This window comes from Saccopteryx leptura, chromosome 4, assembly GCF_036850995.1.
Source record: "Saccopteryx leptura isolate mSacLep1 chromosome 4, mSacLep1_pri_phased_curated, whole genome shotgun sequence".
NCBI classification, from domain to species: domain Eukaryota; kingdom Metazoa; phylum Chordata; class Mammalia; order Chiroptera; family Emballonuridae; genus Saccopteryx; species Saccopteryx leptura.
The window spans coordinates 202,303,046-202,324,857 of NC_089506.1; the positions used below are offsets into that span (position 1 = coordinate 202,303,046).

Below are 21,812 nucleotides of genomic sequence, written 5' to 3' on the forward strand. Positions count from 1 at the left end.
TTTTTTGTATTTTTCTGAAGTTGGAAACAGGGAGGCAGTCAGACAGACTCCCGCATGCGCCCGACCGGGATCCACCCAGCATGCCCACCAGGGGGTGATGCTCTGCCCCTCTGGGGCGTCGCTCTAGCGCCTGAGGCAGAGGCCACGGAGCTGTGCCCAGCGCCTGGGCCAACTTTGCTCTAATGGAGCCTTGGCTGCAGGAGGGGAAGAGAAAGAGAGAAAGGAGAGGGGGAGGGGTGAAGAAGCAAATGGTTGCTTCTCCTGGGTGCCCTAGTCGGGAATCGAACCTGGGACTTTCACACACTGGGCTGATGCTCTACCACTGAGCCAACCAGCCAGGGCCTATACTTATTTTTAAGGCTACATAAGCTGAGACTGAGATTGCCTTGATTTTGTGTGTGTGGTTTATGTTCCTTTTCTCTTTTTAAGATGAGCCATTGTAAAACTTAAGATTTTTCAACTGTATGTAGAAAGTATTTTAGAATTGCTTTTGAATATTAATAAAGTTACTAGACCCCAAGAGAGGTGACTTGGTGGTTACAAAATTAACTCAGGAATGGGGATATTTTTATCCCGTTGCAATAACACACAACAGATGGAACCAGTTTTGAAGTTTTCAATGTGGAATTTAAATCTGGTTTTACTTTGCTATTTTGAGACGGTTTGTCTTTTTCTAATATTTTAACCTGAACAATGGCTTTTCCTCCATTTATAAGTTGTTTTAATGACCTAAATATAACAGATTTTAAAACAGCAACCAGTTAGAATGAGAAGAGTGTGAGCTTTAGTGGAAAACTTCCATAAACCTGTGATAAGGGCTTAGGGGTCTGGTGTGACGTTTGACCTACCTCCACTCTTAATGAGGATATCAAAGAGGTCGTCCATCTGCTGACTGTGTGCACTGGAGACCTACAACCGAGGAGAATATAAATTATTTTCTTTCATACAAAGCTGGAACTGGGAGCACCAAGGGACCTTACAGAACATGTAGTTTTAATCAGTCATTTGATAATTTTGAAAGCACTGAGGTCTCCTGAGGAGTGAAATCATTTATCCAAAGTGTTAGAGCTGGTTAGCTGACAGAGCAAGAATGGGCTCATCCCCAGCTCTGCTGACTTGTGCACTGACTGCATTTTGAGAGGCTTCTCATACTTTCTTTTAAAAATGTCTTAATTCACTTGCACTTTGGTAAAAGTATAAGGTATGTATAAAAGTGACCATGCTATATTTTTTCAGCTTTATGACAGTAACCTGACATACAGTAAATTGCAGTTATTTATCTGAAGTATACAATTTGGTAAGATTTGACATGTATACACCCACAGAATAATCGGCAAAATCAAGCTAATGAATGTTCCACTGCTGCCGGTTTCCTCACACGCCTGTGCGACAGTATCATTCCCAGGCAACACCGATTCATTTCATGAAAGATTAGTTTACATTTTCTAGAGTCTTACATAAGTGGACTCATAAAATATGTACTTTTTCTGATGGTGGGGAGGTGGCTTCTTTCCACTCCGCATGATTTTGAGGTTTATCCATGTTGTAGATTACACCTTAGGAATGACTAGTTCATTCCTTTTTATTGCTGAGAAGTTTCTTTGTAAGAATCAGAAGTTTGTGTGGTTTTTTTCCAGATTTTGGCTATTACATATAAAGCTGCTTGAACATTTGTGTACAAGTTTTTGTATAGACTTATGCTTTCTTTTCTCTTGGATAAACACCAAGGAGTGGAATGACTGGCAGGGTAGTAGGTATGTTTAATTTTTAAAGAAATGGCTGTTTTCCAAAGCAATTGCACCAGTTTACACTTCTACCAGCAACATATGAGGCTTCCAGTGGCCCCACACTCTCTTCAACATTTGGTACAGTCATTTTAATTTTAGACATCTAACACTTTGAGTAGTATGAACGTTCATGTACATCTTCGAGTCTCCTGACCATCCAGAGTACGATCATACCTGTACGATGGCAACATTAAAAAAAGGCAAATGTGGCTCTGGCTGGTTGGCTCAGCAGTAGAGCGCTGGCCAGGCATGTGGATATCCCAGGTTCGATTCCCGGCCGGGGCACACAGGAGAAGCGCCCATCTGCTTCTCCACCCCTCCCCCTCTCCTTCCTCTCTGTCTCTCTCTTCCCCTCCCGCAGCCAAGGCTCCATTGGAGCAAAGTTGGCCCGAGCACTGAGGATGGCTCCATGGCCTCTGCCTCCCGGTGCTAGAATGGCTCTGGCCACAAGGGAGCAACACCCCAGATGGGCAGAGCATCATCTCCTGGTGGGCATGCCAGAGTCTGTCTGACTGCCTCCCCGCTTCTATCTTCAGAAAAAAAAAAGTGAAAATCTTCTCTTTATTCTTTCTTTTATTATAGTTGTCTGAAGTTTTAAGTATAAATAAATGAAAACTCAAATCAGAAAAAAAGGCAAATGTATGTTCTTCTTGTTTCCATAAATTGGTTATCAAACAAACACGATTTTAAGTTAATAAAACTGTAACTAGAACTAATTTCATTTTTTGGGAAAAAAACAACTCACTCCTGGGGGTCAGCGAGCATGAAAAATACTCACTACTCAAAGGGCTAAAGCTGTGGAGTTCACGTGCCTCTGCTTAATGACTCGATGCTGGGCATCTTTTCATGTGCTTGTTTGCCATACATACAATCTTTGGTGATGTCTGTTCAAACCCTTTGCCTACTCCAGACTTCTTATGCTTACTATTTTTATGGTATATCTTTTTCCAACCATTTACTCTCAACCTGTGTCTTTGGATTTAAAGTATGCTTTTTGTGGATGCACACCTTAGTTATCTATTGCTCTATTACAAATTTTCCAAAACACTTAGTGGCTTAAGACACTGAATAGTTATGATCTCAGTGTCTGTGAGTTAGGAATTTAGGAAGAGTTAGGATGGGTAGTTCTGGTTTGGGGTCTTTCATGAGGTTGTAGGCAAGATGCTGGCCAGGTTCCAGCCCCCTCCAGGCTGGCTGGGTCTGTCCTTATAAAGTGGCTCACTACATGACTGGTAAGCTGGTGCTGCTTGTCGGGGGATGGGGGCGCATCAATTCCTGTCCACATGGCCTCCGCAACAGCTGCTGCGCTGTCCATGTGGTATGACAGCTGGCTCTCCTCACAGCCAGCAGTCCGAGAGAGCAAGGCAGGAGGGGCGTGCCTTTACCACTGTGTCAGAAGTCGCACACCATCACTCTGGCCAGTTCTGGTCATTAGAAGCCAGTCACTAAGTTCAACCTCGGAAGAAATATAAAAAAATTGGCAGTTATATCTTAAAACTACCAACAGCATATACTTGGCTGTTTTTATTTTATCTCATTCTGATAATCTCTACAATTATATTGTTTACTGGTCTGTCTTGTGTAATCATTGATATGGTTAAGTTTACACTCGCCATTGTATTTTTTCTAATTATCCTATTTTCTGTTTTTCCTCTCCTATCCTTTAAAAATTTTTGATTTTCCCATCTAAAAACCATTAATTTGTTCCGAGTTTATTTTGTTTAGATTCTACATAAAAGTAAAATCACACAATATGTGTCCTTCTCTCTCTGGCTTACTTCACTTAGCATAATACATCCATGCTGTCACAAAAGGTAAGATTTCATTCTTTCTTATGGCTGAGTAATACTCCATTATGTCTATGTACCACATTATCTTTATCCATTGATGACTTGGGTTGCTTCTGTATCTTGGTTGCTGTAAATAATGCACCAGTGAACATAGGGTTGCATATGTCTTTTCAAATTAGTGTTTGGATTTCTTTGGGTAAATACCCGGAAGTGGAATTGCTGGGTCCTAGTTCTCTTTTTAATTTTTTGAGGAACTTCCATACTGTTTTCCATGGTGGCTGCACCAATCCCACCCACAGTGCACGAGGGTTCCCTTTTCTCCACCTCCTCACCAGCACTTGTTTGTTGATATATTGATAACCATTCTGACAGGTGTGAGGTGATATCACCTTGTGGTTTTCATTTGTATTTCCCCAGTGATTAGTTATTTGGAGCATCTTTTCATGTTAGCCATTTGTATGTCCTCTGTCCATTTTTTAATCAGACATTTTTTGTGTGCGTGAGAAGTTGTATGAGGTCCTTATATACAGGGTAGGGCAAAAGTAGATTTCCAGTTGTTCATATGGAAAATAATACAATAATAATAATAAAAGAATAAATTGTTTTGTGTACTCACAACTGGAAACCTACTTTTGCCCCACCCTGGATTTAGGACATCAGTCCCTATCGGATGTATCACTGGCAAATACAGTGTGTCTGTAAAGTCATGGTACACTTTTGACCGGTCACAGGAAAGCAACAAAAGACAATAGAAATGTGAAATCTGCACCAAATAAAAGGAAAACTCTCCCAGTTTCATACCTATTCAGTGCAGTTTGATGTGGGCTCACGCACAGATTTTTTAGGGCTCCTTAGGTAGCTATCCCGTATAGCCTCTACAGACTCGTCACTGACTAATGGCCTACCAGAACGGGGTTTCTCCACCAAACTGCCGGTTTCCTTCAACTGCTTATCCCACCGAGTAATGTTATTTCTATGTGGTGGCGCTTTGTTATAAACACGCCGATATTCACGTTGCACTTTGGTCACGGATTCGAATTTAGTTAGCCACAGAACACACTGAACTTTCCTCTGTACCGTCCACATCTCGACTGGCATGGCCATGGGCTGCTCTGCTATACACACGGTGTTACATCATCATCTGCACATGCTGCCACATCATCCTACAGAAACTGGGAGGGTTTTCCTTTTATTTGGTGCAGATTTCACATTTCTATTGTCTTTTGTTGCTTTCCTGTGACAGGTCAGAAGTGCACCATGACTTTACGGACACACTGTATGTTCTCCCTTTCAGTAGGCTGTTTTTTCATTTTGTAGATGGTTTCCTTTGCTGTGCAAACTTTGGTTTGATGTAGTCCCATTTTTTTTTCCTTGCCCGAGGAGACATAGCCAAGGCAATATTACTAAGAGTGCTATCAAAAAGTTTACTGCCTAGGTTTTCTTCTAAGACTTTTATGGCTTCAGGTCTTACATTTAAGTCTTTAGCCCATTTTTAGTTTATTTTTCCCAACATCATTTATTGAAGAGGCTGTCTTTACTCCATTGTATGCTCTTGCCTCCGTTATCCCAGATTGACCGTATAGGCATGGGATTATTTCTGGGCTGTCTACTGTTCCACTGACCACGTGTCTGTTTTTATGACAGTCCCATGCTTCCAACCCCGGAGAGACCTACTCCTCCCACTCTCGCCCCGAGTCAGTCAGTTTAGTCCTCCCTGGTGCTTTCAGAGCTGCTGCCCCAGCAGAGGGGCTTCAAGTGAGTGAGTTTGTGGGCAAGTGAGTCAAAGGCATAATTACCTGCGACAAAAAGATTTCATAATGTATCAAATTGCTGTCACACTTCTTATCCCTTTTACATTTGATGGTAGAAAGAGTTGGGCATTTGAAATGACTTATTCTTGCTCCCACCCCTCCAAGAAAGCAGTTGCTAGGGTGTCAAAATGCAAATGAAAATCCAGATGTTTTCTGTCTCCCGATCCTGCCCATTTTCCATTACAGTGGCACAGATACTGAAAAGAGACAGCTACTGTTAGCACCCAGATGACAGGGCAGGCCTGGTCAACGCAGAGACTGGAAGGAACCACACAGGACGGGAGGACCATACATTCCTAACTGTAGTCCCAGTCACGTCCCAGGCTACAGCCGAGCTCAGTGTTTACCTTAAGTGAGCCCTATCCATTGTCTTTCTGCTCCGGGAAACAGACAACTTTCTTTTCTTCCTCAAAGCACCATCACTACCAACAGCGCCCAGCCCAGGAGCGCTCAGTGGTCTCTCATTCCTGCAGACTGTCACTATGCGCTGGCCCTGTGAAGTAGCTCTCCTGTACCCACCACTGTGAACAAGGTATGTGTTTCTCCATAGGATTTTTTCCGCCTCTCCTTAATCTACCAACAGTCGAGTTCAGGTAACCCTCCTTAATTCTGATCCTTTGAGTCTAATGTATAAAATAAGCTGCAAAACTGCCATTTTCCTGGTGATCAGTTTGTAAGTTATGAAAATGTGTAATCAGAATGTTCCATACCAAAAATATAATAATGCATGTAAATGTGCATAAAAAAATAACATAGAAGCTGCCATTCCCAAGCCATAGACATCGTCATGCCCGGCCTCCTGTATCCTTAGTGCAGGCACGTCCTTTCCTCCTCTCCCTCCCTCCCATCTTCCAGAATCACTACCTGGGATCCCATTTATATGTAAACTCTAAAGAAACAAAAATGATGAAAAATACCCCAGAAACAGACCCATACACACAGAGAACAAGCTGATGGTTGCCAAAGGGGAGGGTTTGGAGGGATAGAAATAAAAACGTTACAACAAAATGTGGACTGTATACAGCCCACCCATTCAATAGACATTTAAAAGACTGAATTATGAAGTAGTATAGTACGATCCCAACTATATTTTAAAAAACAGGCTCTGGACGTAGAATGGCTTATATACAGCAGAATGTTAATGAAAGGACTCTGGGTGGTAGGACGACTGGGGATTCTTTTCTATCTTATACTTTTCTGGGATGTCCACATTTTCTGAATGAACACACAGTTGTGCAGTTAGGAAACAAGTCATGCAAAGACTGTCAAGAGACTAGATGTGAGCAAAACATAGACGTTAAGTGAAATGGTTGTAACAAGCTCGTCGGAGCCCAGGAAAAAAACGGATGTCAGATTGTTTCAAAATCTCACACATCAACATGTCTCTAAATGTGTGAGAACTGAAGAGGAGTGCTCAGAGCTGACTTAGATTTTTCTTCACTCTCCATAACTAGCAACTTGCCAATTTCCCTTAGAAGAAAGGTCTTATATAGGAAAAAAAAGAAAAAAGAAAACAGAGACCTATATCAGTCACGTGTATGCTAACATGATCCATCCCTGGGCCCCAGAGGAAAAGTTACAAAAAGTTACAAGATAAATCCTGAATTTCCCAGTACTTGCAGGTTACAGGGCTGCTGAAAGCTAGTTGGGAGTTGGAGTCTTCATAGTAAAGGATATTTTAATTCTAAGTAGCATTTAAAATGCGAACAGGGCTTCTAGCCTTGAACTCTGTATTTCTATTGCGGTGAGTCCATCACAGAAAAGGGGTTCGATTTGGGACAGATGAAACAAGCCACTGGCCTCACTCACCTCTGGAAGACAGGACGGCGTGCTGCGCGTCTGCTTGATGGCCTCCTCGTAGCGGGGAGGGTCCTTTGTCTTGGGGACGGGGCTCCCAAACAGGGAGTGCTGGACGACAAACTGCTGGGGAGGTGGGGGCGAGCTCGGCTGCGCAGAGCAGACGGGGCGGGGGCACGTGTCAGCTCTGGGCAGTGAGCCTCCTCACGCCCGCCCCGCCCTGGGCTGCGCTCAGTGCCGCAGCTCCTCCCACGGCCCTCCCAAGCCTGTGGGGCTGACGGCATGGGTGGGCCGCCTTCACCGTGGTAACAGCTAAGCTGCCCCTGAACAACGTCACCATGGTATTCCCAGCTATGACCCCCACGAACACTGACCATCAATCACCCCAAGCCGAATGCTCTGGCATGCTCTGTACCCAGTATTCGTGTCACTGCTGCAGTCCTCCAGGCTTACCTTGCTGGGAGGGTTCGGTCCATTTTGCAGGGACGGGAGGGGCGCACTTCTGGACTGGAGGGCGCTGCCGGACGTCTTGTTCGTAAAGGGCTGCTGGGCGGCGGGCGCGGGTGGTCTCGGATAGGACAGGACTGTACTGGATGCTGAGCTTGTGAAAACCTGTAATGAATATTTTCCCCATCAGTTTGTCCTTTTGCTGTTCCTACTAAAGAAAACCATGTTTTCAAATGGGTCGGCAAACTTTTCTGCCAAAGGCCACAGAGTGCACAGTTCTGGGTCTGCAGCCATGCGGTCCCTGCTGACTGCCCACTCGGCCGGCGTGCACAGAAGCAGCCTGTGTAACCGGGCGCGGGGTAGGGTTCCAAACCCACTTTACAAAACCAGGTGGGGGGGGGGGTCTGAGCCACAGGCATTGTTTGCCACCCTGATTTCGAGTGTCAAGAGGTCTCTTTACTCAGTGGCCTGTCTTCAATGGCAGTGTGGACAGTGCTTTGTGGGAAACCAGCATTCGCTGAGTCTAATTTCCCTTGTGAACGACAAGCTGAATTTCTTATATTCTTCAGTAGGATGATCGCATCTACTCTTTGGGCTTTAATGTTCCTGATGAACCTAATGCTCCCAGGCCCACCTCTCTCTCCCAGTGCCAAGGCCACATACATATATAAATTTGGGACATCTCCAATTTCATATATTCCAAACTGAACCTCCCCCTTTCTTCTACCCCCAGCATCTGAGGGAAATTAATTCCCAATTTTGCCTTCATATGTACTTCTTAAACTTGAATAAACAGAGCCATCAGCCACCCTGCCTCGTCCCTTCTGAGCTCACACTTCTCAGCAATGACTCTCGGCTCAGACCTCTGTTTTCCGCCGTTCTGACCCAGGTCATTATTTGTCGCTGAAAGCCTGCCCTAAGCCCTCACTGTGCCTCCCTACCTGTCAGCCCTCCACCTCCGGGATCATCTTAACTCGCACACCTGACGGGCCTGCCACACGCAGGGGCTCCTCTGCCTTTAGGGCGAAAGCCTCATCACTGCCTGGCCCCTTCCATCCTACCGGAGAGGCTACACGTGCTCAATTTGCCAGTTGCTTGAAAAGTTCTTCAAAGCCTCACATGCCCCACTTAAACCCCACCTGCTGAGAAGCTGTCTCCTGCTCTGTCAGGCAGAGGTGAGAGACTTTATTCCGGTGGAACTACAAAGTGATCTGTTTAGCTCCCATGAAGAGCTGAAGGGTTACATTTAAAGCTTGTTACAAATGTATATAGCCAGACTACTGATATTGTAACTGTATTTCACAGAACTTGTTTGCTCATAAAAATATTTAATATACTTTATGCTATTGATATCTTGAAAGAGAAAAACTTATACCCTGTATTTTTATTATAAATAAACATAAGTATTTCTTAAACACGAAAGTATGTGTGTAAATGTGTGTGTATTTATATCCCTCTAAACAGTATTAATTCTCTGGGTGGTGAGTTCTATAAATATACTTCTCTTATAAAAATTTAAATTTCCTAGTATTTGGTAAAAAAATTTTTTCCTTTAATTTGGAAGTAATGATTCCTAATTTTAGTACTGAGACTCAGTGAATAAGCCATTACTTATCCTGTCTAGATACTATTTTTCTCTCCCTAAAACAAAACCGTCTCAACATGTGAACATTCACTGGGCTTGTCAGTACACTAAAATGTTACTTTGAGTCCCAATAAGTAACATGCAGCTAGAACCCCTGCATGTTTCAGAGGAGAGTCCAAAAGAGAGACCCCATGTTGATGTGGTTGTTCTGATCCAAGAAGTCTTTTCTGTCTGTCCCTAAAGCTGTCTCAGCCCAGACAGCTCACACCACCTAGAGCTTATCTACAGGTCCATCTAATTATCTAGGTTCCCTAATATAGAAGATGAAAACGCTGGGACCAATACTGGTTCTCAAGGTTTATAATAAAACGTAAGACCTATTTTTTTTTTTTTTTTTTGCATTTTTCTGAAGCTGGAAACTGAGAGAGACAGTCAGACAGACTCCTGCATGTGCCCGACAGGGAGCCACCCGGCACGCCCACCAGGGGGCGATGCTCTGCCCACCAGGGGTCGAAGCTCTGCCCCTCCGGGGCGTCGCTCTGTTGCGACCAGAGCCACTCCAGCGCCTGGGGCAGAGGCCAAGGAGCCATCCCCAGTGCCCGGGCCATCCTTGCTCCAATGGAGCCTCGCTGCGGGAGGGGAAGAGACAGACAGAGAGGAAGGAGAGGGGGAGGAGAGGGGGAGGGGTGAAGCAGATGGGCGCTTCTCCTGTGTGCCCTGGCCGGGAATCGAACCCGGGACCCCTGCACGCCAGGCCGATGCTCTACCACTGAGCCAACCAGCCAGGGCCGTAAGACCTATTTTTGAAGTCTTAAGATCTTTCTGGCAAGGAGATGGGCACACAGCTCCACCTACTGGGTAAGTGGGAATTTTGGTTACTTTTGGGGCTATTTAACATCAGAACTTTTGAGTAGGAACTTGTGTAGAGGACACTGAGCCCTAGATAAACACCATAATTTTAAAGATGAGGACGTGGACCCTCAGGGAGAAAGTGAACTGTGTCTAAGGCCCAACGTATAGTGAACCAGAATGATAACCAGACACCCGGGCCGCCGGTTCTTAATCTGTGCGGCAGCAAACTCAAAATATGTAAGGATCTTCTTTAAGAGACACTTTTCAGAAAGTATCTCTGTCATCTTCAAATATCTTTTCCCTGGGTACAGCACTTTCCCCCTTCACAAAGATGGGTAATTTAATAAAAATTTATTTAAAACCTAGAAAATTCTATCTATGAAGAGTAAAAGAAGACCTTTGAAACTTTTACTTTGAGAAGTTGAACTGTGAAGACAATCTGTCTCACTAATGGAGGCTTTCTCTTTCCAAAGTAGGTGGATACCCGGCAGCCTGATGGCGTCCGGCCGGAGGTTCCCCCGATCACAGAGAACACGGGGCTCCCAGGAGGGGCTGCGGGGGCGACGCCCTGGGGTCGGCAACGCACCGGTTCTGTCCACCCACCTTCCTGACTTGCTGCGGCTGACTGAGCACGCGGGGCGGGAACGCATCTGCTTTCTGAGGTCCAGTCGGGGCCACACCTGCGGACAGGGTGGGGGCTGCTATCTGAGGCTGAGTCTGGACTCCTGCTTGTGCTGGCGTCTAAGGAAAAAAAAAATCAACCATCAGAATCGAGTGTGGATGTGGAATGACTGGTCTTTTGGGGATATCTAAAACGAAATAAAATGTTTATAGATACACACTTCAACTCACTCATGCCTAAATTTGAGCCTTAATAATTCTAAACCATAGAGTTTAACACTGGACCAGTTATTTTCATCAAATGTGCTCTTATTATTACTTAAGTGGCTATGATGTTCATTTGAAAATTTTGTGAAAACAGAAAACTGAAATAAAAAGGAACTGTAGCAACTATACACCTAGTAAGTCAGGCACGATAATGATTTTAAGAGCGGCAGGGAAGCGTGAGACCCAAGAGTCCAAATTCCTGCGTGTAAGCTGCAACACGCACTCTGGGGACAGTCACCTGTGTCAGTACACACAGGGCGAGTGAAACGCCCTCCTCTCCCAGAACGTCAACCCTAACAGGAAACGCTAGAAAACCTGTATTAAGAGCAGACTAACAGGGCGACTGCCAATGCCAAGGGTCTGGGGCTCATGCCTCCAAACCCCAGGGAACACTGTGCTAGGAGTACCTGGGTAGTCAAGGTTGAGGACCACTGCTTGTGGTCCACGTTAACCCCAGGGAAATCACATAAAACACAACATACATAAAGAGTAAGGTTATATGGGCCTAAAAGGAAGTTCCGCCAATAACAACTCTCAGCAGCCTCAATAACATGCTCATTCCTGCCTTGTGGTCACCTTTGCCTTCATGTGGCATCCTCACATTAATGGTGCCTTTTGAGGACTACATTTGGGGGGCAGAACAGAAGAAGGACACAAAGGATTGAAAACTCTGGAGGCAGAAGGCCGCGGTTTAAACATGATTCTGTCCTCCTGCAACTTGCCAAACCTTCAAGGGCCTCGGTTTCCTACCCGGAAACGGCTTTTATCACTTGGATAAGGCCTTCTGGGAAGGGAGAATTAACTGAAGTAAGCCAGTCAAAGTACTCAGTGACAGTAGCTATTATTATGATAATGTCCTAGGCTTTTAAAAACTATGGGTACAGTAACTTCATTAAAGGTAAAGGGTAAAAACACCCGTTTTTTGTGGGGTTTTTTTTTGTATTTTTCTGAAGTGAGAAGCGGGGAGGCAGACAGACAGACTCCGGCATGTGCCCAACCAGAATCCACCCGGCATGCCCACCAGGGGGTGATGCTCTGCCCATTGGGGGCATTGCTCTGTGCGGCCTAAGCCATTCTAGTGCCTGAGGCAGAGGCCATGGAGCCATCCTCAGCGCCCGGACCAACTTTGCTCCAATGGAACCTTGGCTGTGAGAGGGGAAGAGAGAGACAGAGAGGAAGGAGAGGGGGAGGGGTGGAGAAGCAGATGGGAGCGTCTCCTGTGTGCCCTGGCCGGGAATCAAATGCGGGACTTCAACATGCAGGGCTGACGCTCGACCACTGAGCCAACCAGCCAGGGCAACACACTATTTTTTACTCTATAAAACCAGCGCTGATGATTCAAATTTATAAACCTCCCCACCCCCAAACAGTTTTCTGTAACTGTGGAGCCTGATTTGGATGCATTTATGCAACAGCTCAGGTGTCTGTCACTAGTGGAGTTTTGTCCCGTGCAGGCTGTGAGGCAAAGTCGTTAGAAGACAGACTTCACACCTGCAGTTTGAGGCTGCTGACAGGGAGCTGCACCGAGGCGACGCTGGGGCCATGCAGGGACACCGGCAGCAGCAGCTGGGCAGTCTGTGCCGTCAGCAGAGCCTGTGGCTGGGCCACGACGGGCGGCGGCTGTCCCCGGGAGCTCACGTAAAACTGGGGGACGATGCTCTGCTGCTCCGCCTGGGCCACGGGCACCTCTTGTTTGATCACTACAGCCTTTTTGGCAACAAGGGTTGGGCCACCTGTAGAGACAGGCTGGCCAACAGAATGGCTGGCTCCAGGCACAGGCTGCCTGGGGCTGGCGCAGTCCGCGAGCAAGGCCTCGTCTTTGACGGAGGGGCCGACGCCACCATGCTTCTGCTCTAACTGGGTGCCGGGGTTAGCGGGGGCGCCGGGCAGGGGGTCCAGCGGCCGCCGCTGCTGCCCTCGTTTCTCAACCTCGAGCTGCATCTTCAGAACCTCCACGAGCTTCTGCTCTTGTTCCAGTTTCCGCTTCAGCTCTTCGATCTGCTTCTCCTTCTCCTGCAGCTTGCGGTCCTTCTCGGCGGCATCCAGCTCCAGACTGGACAGGGTGCTGCTGGTGGGGCTCAGGCTGTCTTCATTGCTTGCCACTCTCAGGGGAGAGGAGCACAGGAACTGGGAAGGGGACATCATGGTCATAATCTCAGTGAAAGTGTCTGCCATGTTAGTGTCCTCGGTGCTGAGGCTGGACTGTTCGGAGGGAGCCGGCGAGATGGGCAGTGGCGAGGTCACGCTGTCCGCATGGGCTGCGTTGCTGGGCCCAGCGGGTGGCAACTCGGCCTTGCACGTGGTGCCTGAGCTGGTCACGCTGCTCTGTAGTGTGGTAACTGGCAAGGCCATGGTGACATCCGGGTTACTGGTGACAACGGCAGATGTTGACACTGCCACAATGCCATCAGCAGCAACACCGTTGCTGTTCATTTCCTGGTAGGGTTTCAGGCGTTCAATCAGGTTCGGTTTGGTGCCTGACACCGGAAGACCCCTTAACTTCAGTTCTGTCTTCAGCTCCGACACCTGGAAGTACAAACAAATTAGCTTTCCTGGTACTACAGCTTTCTGACAAAACTACAGGACACACCTGTGACCAGCAGAGGTGCCACGTCTGTCAGATGACCCCAGAGTATTGCATATCTGAGAGTGGGACAGCTTTCTTCTCACACACAGGAACACCCACAACCTCAGACCAGTGATAATAAAGCAAGGGCTTTCAGTGGGTAATTCCTGTTATGTCACAGAAAAGATTTACTACCGGAAACGATGGTAACAGCTAGATTTATGGAGTGTTTACTATGCGCCAGACACTATTGGAAGTGCTTTATTCTTTCAATTATCTACATATTAGGTGTAGTTATTATTGTTCTCATTTTAAAAATGAGGAGATCGAGGCAGAGAGAAGTTGAATCACTAGTCCAAGTTAACACAGATAACAGGCTGAGCTAGAGATCACATTCTTAACTGTTACATTTCCTTGCTTCTCCCAAACTTGGCAGTGAGCAGGGAAGAAAAACAATGTGCCTCTGGAATCAGAACAGGTATATATGCTGGCACATGGTATATGCTCAATAAGTGAGTTATTACTGGTAATTGCAGTAACATTGTAAAATAAACTTAATGGATATAAATGGAAAGTATCTCTATAAGAGTTATATTGTTGGTAAAGTAGAATGCCTACTGAAAACTATCTACATCTGCTAGACAAATCTGGCAAACAGTTACATTACATTTTTGGGTGCTTTCGGGTAAATAAACTCTATGTAGATGATCACCTTTAAGTCATCCAAGCTAGAAGGCAGGGGCCCTGGCTTCCTCACAGGAGCAGACGGATTCTGTCTTGGCGTGTTCGATGTGCTATTGTTCAAAGCTGAATTCCCACTGTTGTTATTTTTGTCATTGACTGGCCTTCAAAAAAAAAAAAAGAGAAATTAGTAATTGTAATAAAATAATTTCTGGATTTGACACTGCTTCTGCTAAAAAATTTTTAACTTAGGAGGAGAAAAATATCATGGTCATCAATTAGAAGATTCAATATGGTAAAGATATCAATCAAATTAGTTGCCAATAAAAATCAAGCAGGATTTATCTGCTTGTTTTGTAGAAATTGAGAAAGTGATCCTGAGCTTTCTATGGAGATGCAAAGGCCCACAGACGGTCACGGCATCCTTGAAGAAGGAAAGCAAAGCTGGATGAACCGTCCGCCAGACACACTGACATTTATGACAAAGCCAGTCACTCAGATGGTGCCGGTGCCGGTGCCGGTGCCAGTGCGGGGACAGAACAACAGACGGGAGAGACCAGAGAATGCAGAGACAGACTCCCTCCTACATCAGCCCCTGACTTATCACAGAGGTGACACGGCACTGCAGTACAATTAAAAGGTATTGGGCCAAACTGGGTATTCATACTGGAAAAACCAGTGCTCTTGACTGACCCCTGCCTTGCCTTATCCCCCAATCTGAAAACAATAAAGCCTGCAGAAGAGGGCTAGGATAATATCCTTGTGGCCTCTGGATAGGCAAAAATTCTTAAACTGGACACAAAAAGTACTAACTAAAAGGAACTGTAAGAGGGTCAAGAGTCAAGTCATAGGAGAAATACTTGTAATACATTTTTTTTTCTGACAAAGGCCTCATATCTACAATATACAAAGAAGTCTTACAAGTCAGTAAGAAAAAGACCCAATGGGAAAATCCTGAATAAGGATACCACCAGAAAGTATCCAAATGGTCAATAAATATGTTAACAAGGCCTTAACTTCAACAGGTATGAGGAAAACGCACATGAAAAGCACAACAAAACAGTCCGGCACATCCAGAGCATCGTGGCTCTACTGAGTGAGCTTACTGGGTGAGACTGCCCACATCGACTACTGGGAACAGCCAGAGCTCACTCTCACACAGCCGGCAGAGCGGGGAAAACCCACACCTGTCCTCTGACTCAACAACTTCCTAGACAGACACCCGACAAAGATATACACTTGTCAACCAAAAAACACAAGCTATTTATTATGGCATTTTCCCTAACAGCCCCAATAGGAAGCAATCCAATTGTCCATCAAGAGTATGATGAGTGGATACATTACAGAAGACTAGACGGCAATAAAAATGAACTGCTATTTGCACCAATAAAGATGCATCTCATAAACATAATGTTGAGTAAAAAAACCCCACACACATGTAGTATAGGGTTGCATTTATACAACGTTCAAAGCAGGCAAGACTGATCCACGGGATAGAAGTCAGGCAGTCACCAGAGACCCACTGCTAATGTTCCATGTTTTGATTTAAGTGGTTACAGGGGGATGCTTGCTTTGGCATCAGTTTTTACTTACGATTTATAGACTTCTCTATGTAAGTTATACTGAATCTTTAAAAGTTTATTACAAACTGCTGTTTAATCAGTTTCCAAATTTCCAAGTTAGGTGTTCCTGTACTACCTTCCCTAGGTGCCTGTCCATACCAAACCGAGATCCCGCTAACTTTCTTCGTGACATTCCTGGCAACAATGGCATTTCCTGGACTCCTATGAAAGGCAGGGGACATGATGGCTGACACTACAATCAATTCCATGGCAGCCCGAGGCTTTACCATCATATAAGCCTTGGTACCGAAGCCGGAGACTCTGGGTTCACGTTCTGAAGCAGGGGTCTGAAGTGACCGCTGATGGGTGGTCCGTGACCGGTGAGCGTTCTCCCCTGAGGGTCAGCCCGGAACCTGCGGTTCAAGCCAGCTCTGGCCTTGTCAACAGCCAACTCTGTACGTTCACTTGAATCTTTTAAATCTGCTTTACATTCTGTTGAAGTTAAATACCTGAAGTACTTGAAGTTTCTTGAATATTGGATGAAATGACAAATATTTTCTGTTATTCTCCTTTCTAAAAATTCACCTTTTAAATCTTATTTCCGAATTATGAAAACATTTTATTTAAATCAGTTTATTAACTTTATTCAATACGGTCCCTGCAAGGAGGCTTTTTAGACGCTTTTTTCCTAATCACTCTCCCTATGAAGTTTGAACCCATAGGTATACTCTGTGTGCGTCTGTGCTTATTAAATAGAAGTGCAGGATTCCCCTCAACCAATATCTGCTCCCTTGCGAATGAGACCATCTCCTTGAGAATGCGTGATTTAGATTCTACAATACTCTTGGTTACTATGATTAACAGTTCAGTGTTTAATTTAACCTTTAAAATTATAGAAATGAGTTGCTTTAGTCTTTTCCTCAAATCAAGAGTAAAAGGCCAGGAGCGGGGTGACGAATGTGATCACAGTGTAGATGAGAAAGCTGAAGTGGAGAGAGCCGGTGTGACCTCCCGGGACCCTTCGGCCAGGGTGTGGCCACGCTGGGGTGACAGCATTGTCCTCAGGCTCGTGCTCCAGCCCATGGCACCGCAGGGCTGCACTAAGCACATTCCACTCCTGCGGGTCCTGCAGGACGTCTGCATTTAGTTTCTTGTATGGAGTTTTGGTAAAAATAAAGTGTGCGACAACATGGATGGACCTGGAAACTATTCTGTTAAGTGAAATAAGCCAGGCAGAGAAAGAAAAACATCATATGCCCTCACTCATTTGAGGAATCCAATGAACAACTGAACTGAGGAATAGAATAGAGACAGATGTGGGATCAAAGAGTCCAGAGGGAAAGTGGACAGAGGGAAAGGGGATGAGAGGATGGGATCAGAGAAGGGAAAGAGATTGGTGAAATTATATACACATAACACAGCTTTATACAGAGCAGAAAACCAAATCCTAGAGGGAAGGGGGAAAGGTATGAGGGGAGGGGGCCAAGGGGATGTTGAGGGGAACATGGGGAGGAGGGGATACATTCAGAGGGACACTAGAATCTATGTAAACACAATAAAGTAAAATCAATAAAAAAAAATGAAGTGTGTTAGAAAACATCTGCCCTTGAGGACCGACGGTAAGACTTTGTGCGGTGAAATCATTCTCAAAACTCAGTGACCTTCCCTCCTGCTCCTGGGTCCTTTTGCGTGATGTTTGCTTTGGACGGCTTGGCTGGGTCACTTGAGCAGTAGGATGTTTGAGGACTGGGGAACTTAGCCTGGATGGAAAGACAGCTGTCAGAGTTCAGAAACCCTGCACCTCATACATATCTTCCCATCTACAGAGCCAGCCCCGTGCAGCCAATTTTTCATTAGAGAAAAGACTATTTCATACACAGCACAAAACATCCTTTTATGGGGTATCAGTTGAACAGCTTCCTCATCTGGGAATGGTCAAACACAGCAGTCCTCCTAGAGGAGCTGTGGAAGATGATGCCGATGCGGTGAGAGCCCACTGCTTGGAGCACAAACACAGCCATCGCCGCTGCCATCCCCGCGGTGCCCACGGAGGGCGGGGCAGCGGGGGCCTCCCTAGACCTGGCCAGAGCTGCAGAGTGGTGAACGCCTGTCTCTCGTGCTCTCCCAGCTCTCCTGGCCTTCCTGGTCCCCTGCCAATACCAACAGCTCTCTCAGGCCTGTTTGCTCTTAAAATAATAACCTGCTACAAGATTCTTCCCTCCTCCATCTCTGCCTTGATGTTGTAGATTTAAGCACTTCACAGTAAGGTCTGAATGACTGATTGGTCTAACCTTCCTTGACATATTTGGTTCTTGAAAGAAAACAGTGAACTGATAATCATTAGCATGTGAGGAGCTGTTTCTTTTTTTTTTTGTATTTTTCCGAAGCTGGAAACGGGGAGGTAGCCAGATAGACTCCTGCATGCGCCCGACCAGGGTCCACCTGGCACGCCCACCAGGGGGCGATGCTCTGCCCATCTGGGGCGTTGCTCTGTTACAACCAGAGCCACTCTAGCGCCTGAGGCAGAGGCCACAGAGCCATCCTCAGCGCCCGGGCCAACTTTGCTCCAATGGAGCCTTGGCTGTAGGAGGGGAAGAGAGAGACAGAGAGGAAGGAGAGGGGGAGGGGTGGAGAAGCAGATGGGTGCTTCTCCTGTGTGCCCTGGCCGGGAATCGAACCCGGGACTCCTGCACGCCAGGCCAATGCTCTACCACTGAGCCAACCAGCCAGGGTGAGGAGCTGTTTCTTACAGAGACACTTTTTAGTGGGTCTTGTTTTATACTAGAAAACAAGGGGCTCCCATGGAGGAAGGCTTAGCCTGCCTGTAGAAACAAAGTGTATACAGATCGTGTGGTTATAAGTCAAGGGGCTTGATAAAAAAGAACCATTTTCCTTTGTATGAAATTTAATCATTTTCTAGAGTTTCTTTTTTCAAGTTGAATGTAAATAGCCCTTTCTCCTAAAAAGTAAACATAATGAAGGACGGGGGTTCTGCAATTTTATGTCTCCCAGAAAAAGCACACTGAAGATATATAACTAGAAGTGTCCTTTATTACCTAATTAAAACAAGCTATGGATGTCTTGCTGTGGATTCAATCTCAGAAACTGTCAGTTGGGCTCAAACGTTGGAAACATGTTCTTCTCCACAGTTACTGGTTGCAAAGACCTTTTATTTACTGTCTTGGAATGCCCTTCTCTCCTCTGTTCCTTCCTCTCCATTATCACTGCCCTTTTATCTCCTCACATCAACTTTGCTGCAAAGTTTCTCACTGGGGCTTCCTACTGCCAGACTCCCCTTCAAACTATCCTGTCCTGCAAGTTATTTACCATGTTCCTATGGCCCTCTGAAGTATCTACCACATCAAGATTAGAGTCGGCCCAACTTCGGGTTTCTCTAGACACTGGCTCTACTCAATTCTGTTCTCCAATTTTCTTAAAAATTAACCATGTTCATTATTTAACAGCCATTTTCCTCACCATCCAATAAACAGGCATCGCTCTCTGTGCTTCCACACATACCATCCCCTTTGCTTGGAGGGGCCTTTCTGAGTTTCAGACTCTTTCCCACATAAATATCCTCTCTTTTCATTACACTTTCCTTGACCACTCCAGTTTTTTGTTTTAAATTTTCCATTGATTTGAGAGAGGGGGAAGGGGTAGAGAGGGAGATGGGGGGTTGAAAGAGGGAAAGGGGGAGAAAGAGGGAGGGGGAGAAAGAGGGAGGGGGAGAAAGAGGGAGGGGGAGAAAGAGGGGGGAGAAAGAGGGAGGGGGAGAGAAAGGAGAGAGAAGCATCAACTCGTTCCACTGAGTTCTGTTTTTCAGTTGTGCACTGAGACCACCCCAGTTTTTACAGTCATGCTTTTTAAACTGTGTACTCCAGTCTTATACGCTTATGTTTTTCTCATATTCTCATAGTGTTTACTACTAGGCAAATCTTTCTTTGGTGAGTATCTGAAAAGTCACTTCTAACTGGAAAAATGCAGAACCTATTTTGGAGGACAAAACCTGGACTGTCATGCAGGCTATTCTCACGAGGACTTCAGACACCTTATGAGAAGCTTTGATGACAAGAAAATGAAAATGGTCATTAAGTACAAATAAATCACAACATCCAACCTTCAGTAAGTAACGGGCCCTCACCAACCCCCCAGAACAGTGCACGCTAGCAGCCAGGCCCGCCCCGGCCCCGTACTTGAGCGGCGCGGGCAGGATGGTCTGGTAGTTGTAGTGTTGCTGCTGTTGGCTCAGGATCTGTAGCTGCAGGAACAGCTGCTGCTGCTGCAGCAGGCGGGCGTAGTTGGAGTCCAGCTGGGGCTCGCTCTTCTCACCCTTCTGGTCTGGTGGAATGTACTGGTGGTACTTCAGCTTCTTTACCCGTGGTTTGGGATCTTTGCTTTTTTTGCTGCGGTGCTTGTCATTTGGATTCTTGGGATGGCTTTGCTGTTTGTGAGAAACAGGGAGTAAGAACATTTTACGGGATGCCACCACTTGCAATCTATTTCACTGTGCCTCAGTGATTTGAAATGAAAAAGCAGCTTCAGAACTGGTAGGGCCGCTTGGGAAAGCAATATACCACATACACAGAGAGCCAGGAAAACATTTGCATATTCTGCTGACCAAGAAATCTTGCTCCTAAGAACTTGTTTCTCCTGCTGCCTTGTTCCCTTAGATCAGTGGTCCCCAACCTTTTTTGGGCCACGGACCGGTTTAATGTCAGAAGATATTTTCATGGACCGGCCTTTAGGGTGGGACGGATAAATGTATCACGTGACCGAGACAAGCATCAAGAGTGAGTCTTAGACGGATGTAACAGAGGGAATCTGGTCATTTTTAAAAAATAAAACTTTGTTCAGACTTAAATATAAATAAATGGAAATAATGTAAGTTATTTATTCTTTCTCTGCGGACCGGTACCAAATGGCCCACGGACCAGTACTGGTCCACGGCCCGGGGGTTGGGGGTTGGGGACCCACTGCCTTAGATTACGGGCAAGGTGCTCAGCTTAGCATTATCCATTCAAATTCAACAAACATTCACCGAATTTTCTGTGTAGACACACTGCTAAGTGTTTACATTTATTACCTCCTTTAAACATACAACAAAAATATTAAGTATATTTTATTATAATATTTTATAGCTATTAAAATTAATAGAGAATATGCAAAAACAGAAAAGTACTTCAATGAGAATAAAGCAGAATAAAAAGCTAGCATTTCTATGGGAAATATCACACAAAAATTTTGAGTAATGTGATTATCAGCTTAATCTTTCAAAAATAGTTTTTATTTTACTTATTTTTAAATTATTATTATTATAAGTGAGAGGAGGGGAGATAGTGAGACAGACTCCCACACATGCCCTGACCAGGATCCACCTAGCAACCCCATCTGGGGCCGATGCTCAAATCACCCAAGCTATTCTTAGTAACTGAGGCCAATACTCGGACCAACCAAGCCACTGGCAGCAGGAGGGAAAGTGGAAGAGAAGGGGGAGAGGAAGGGAAAGAGAAGCAGATGGTCACTTCTCTTGTATGCCTTGACCAGAAATCGAACCCAGGACATCAGTACGCCAGGTTGACACTCTATCCACTGAGCCAACTGGCCAGGGCCTTATTTTATTTTTTTAAAGCCCTGGCTTTTTTTTTTAAGGTTTTATTTATTGATCTTAGAGAGGGAGTGGGAGGGAGAGAGGGGGGGGGGAGAGAGAGAGAGAGGGAGAGAGAGAGAGAGAGAGAGAGAGAGAGAGAAAGGCGGGGTGGGAGAAAGGAAGCAGCGGGAAGCACGCTGCTCTTAGGTGCCTTGACCGGGCAAAGCCCATGGTTTGGAACTGGTGACCTCAGTATTTCAGGTGGACGCTTTATGGACTGTGCTACCACAGGTCAGTCTACTCTGTTCTTATTTTCACAAGGGGGAGTGAAACCTTATTTTATGACTAAGAATCAGATGACTTTTCCTGAGTTCTCTTTCTTCTCATTTATAGTTACCAGATAACTTTCTCCTTTTTAGTATTCATATTATAACTTCATCTAAAAAAAAGTCCATCAAC

General features: G+C 45.6%; 1 protein-coding gene and 1 long non-coding RNA gene across 8 annotated transcripts in view; one reads left to right on the forward strand and one right to left on the reverse strand.

Annotated features, from left to right (window-relative positions):
• Positions 1-21,812, reverse strand: part of MRTFB (myocardin related transcription factor B) — a 289,724-nt gene that overhangs the window by 6,901 nt on the left and 261,011 nt on the right. For all 7 annotated transcript variants that reach the window (XM_066382581.1, XM_066382582.1, XM_066382580.1 and 4 more), the window contains 7 exons: positions 19,960-20,207; positions 14,236-14,368; positions 12,449-13,483; positions 10,673-10,810; positions 7,639-7,797; positions 7,198-7,335; positions 849-909 (listed from right to left, as the gene is read on the reverse strand). In XM_066382581.1, coding sequence (XP_066238678.1) covers positions 849-909; positions 7,198-7,335; positions 7,639-7,797; positions 10,673-10,810; positions 12,449-13,483; positions 14,236-14,368; positions 19,960-20,207 — 1,912 coding nt within the window. The remainder of the gene's footprint in view (positions 1-848; positions 910-7,197; positions 7,336-7,638; positions 7,798-10,672; positions 10,811-12,448; positions 13,484-14,235; positions 14,369-19,959; positions 20,208-21,812) is intronic.
• Positions 5,845-16,153, forward strand: LOC136403625 (uncharacterized). Its single transcript, XR_010751162.1, has 3 exons — positions 5,845-5,920; positions 14,565-14,844; positions 15,912-16,153. It is a non-coding gene; the product is annotated as an uncharacterized lncRNA (long non-coding RNA).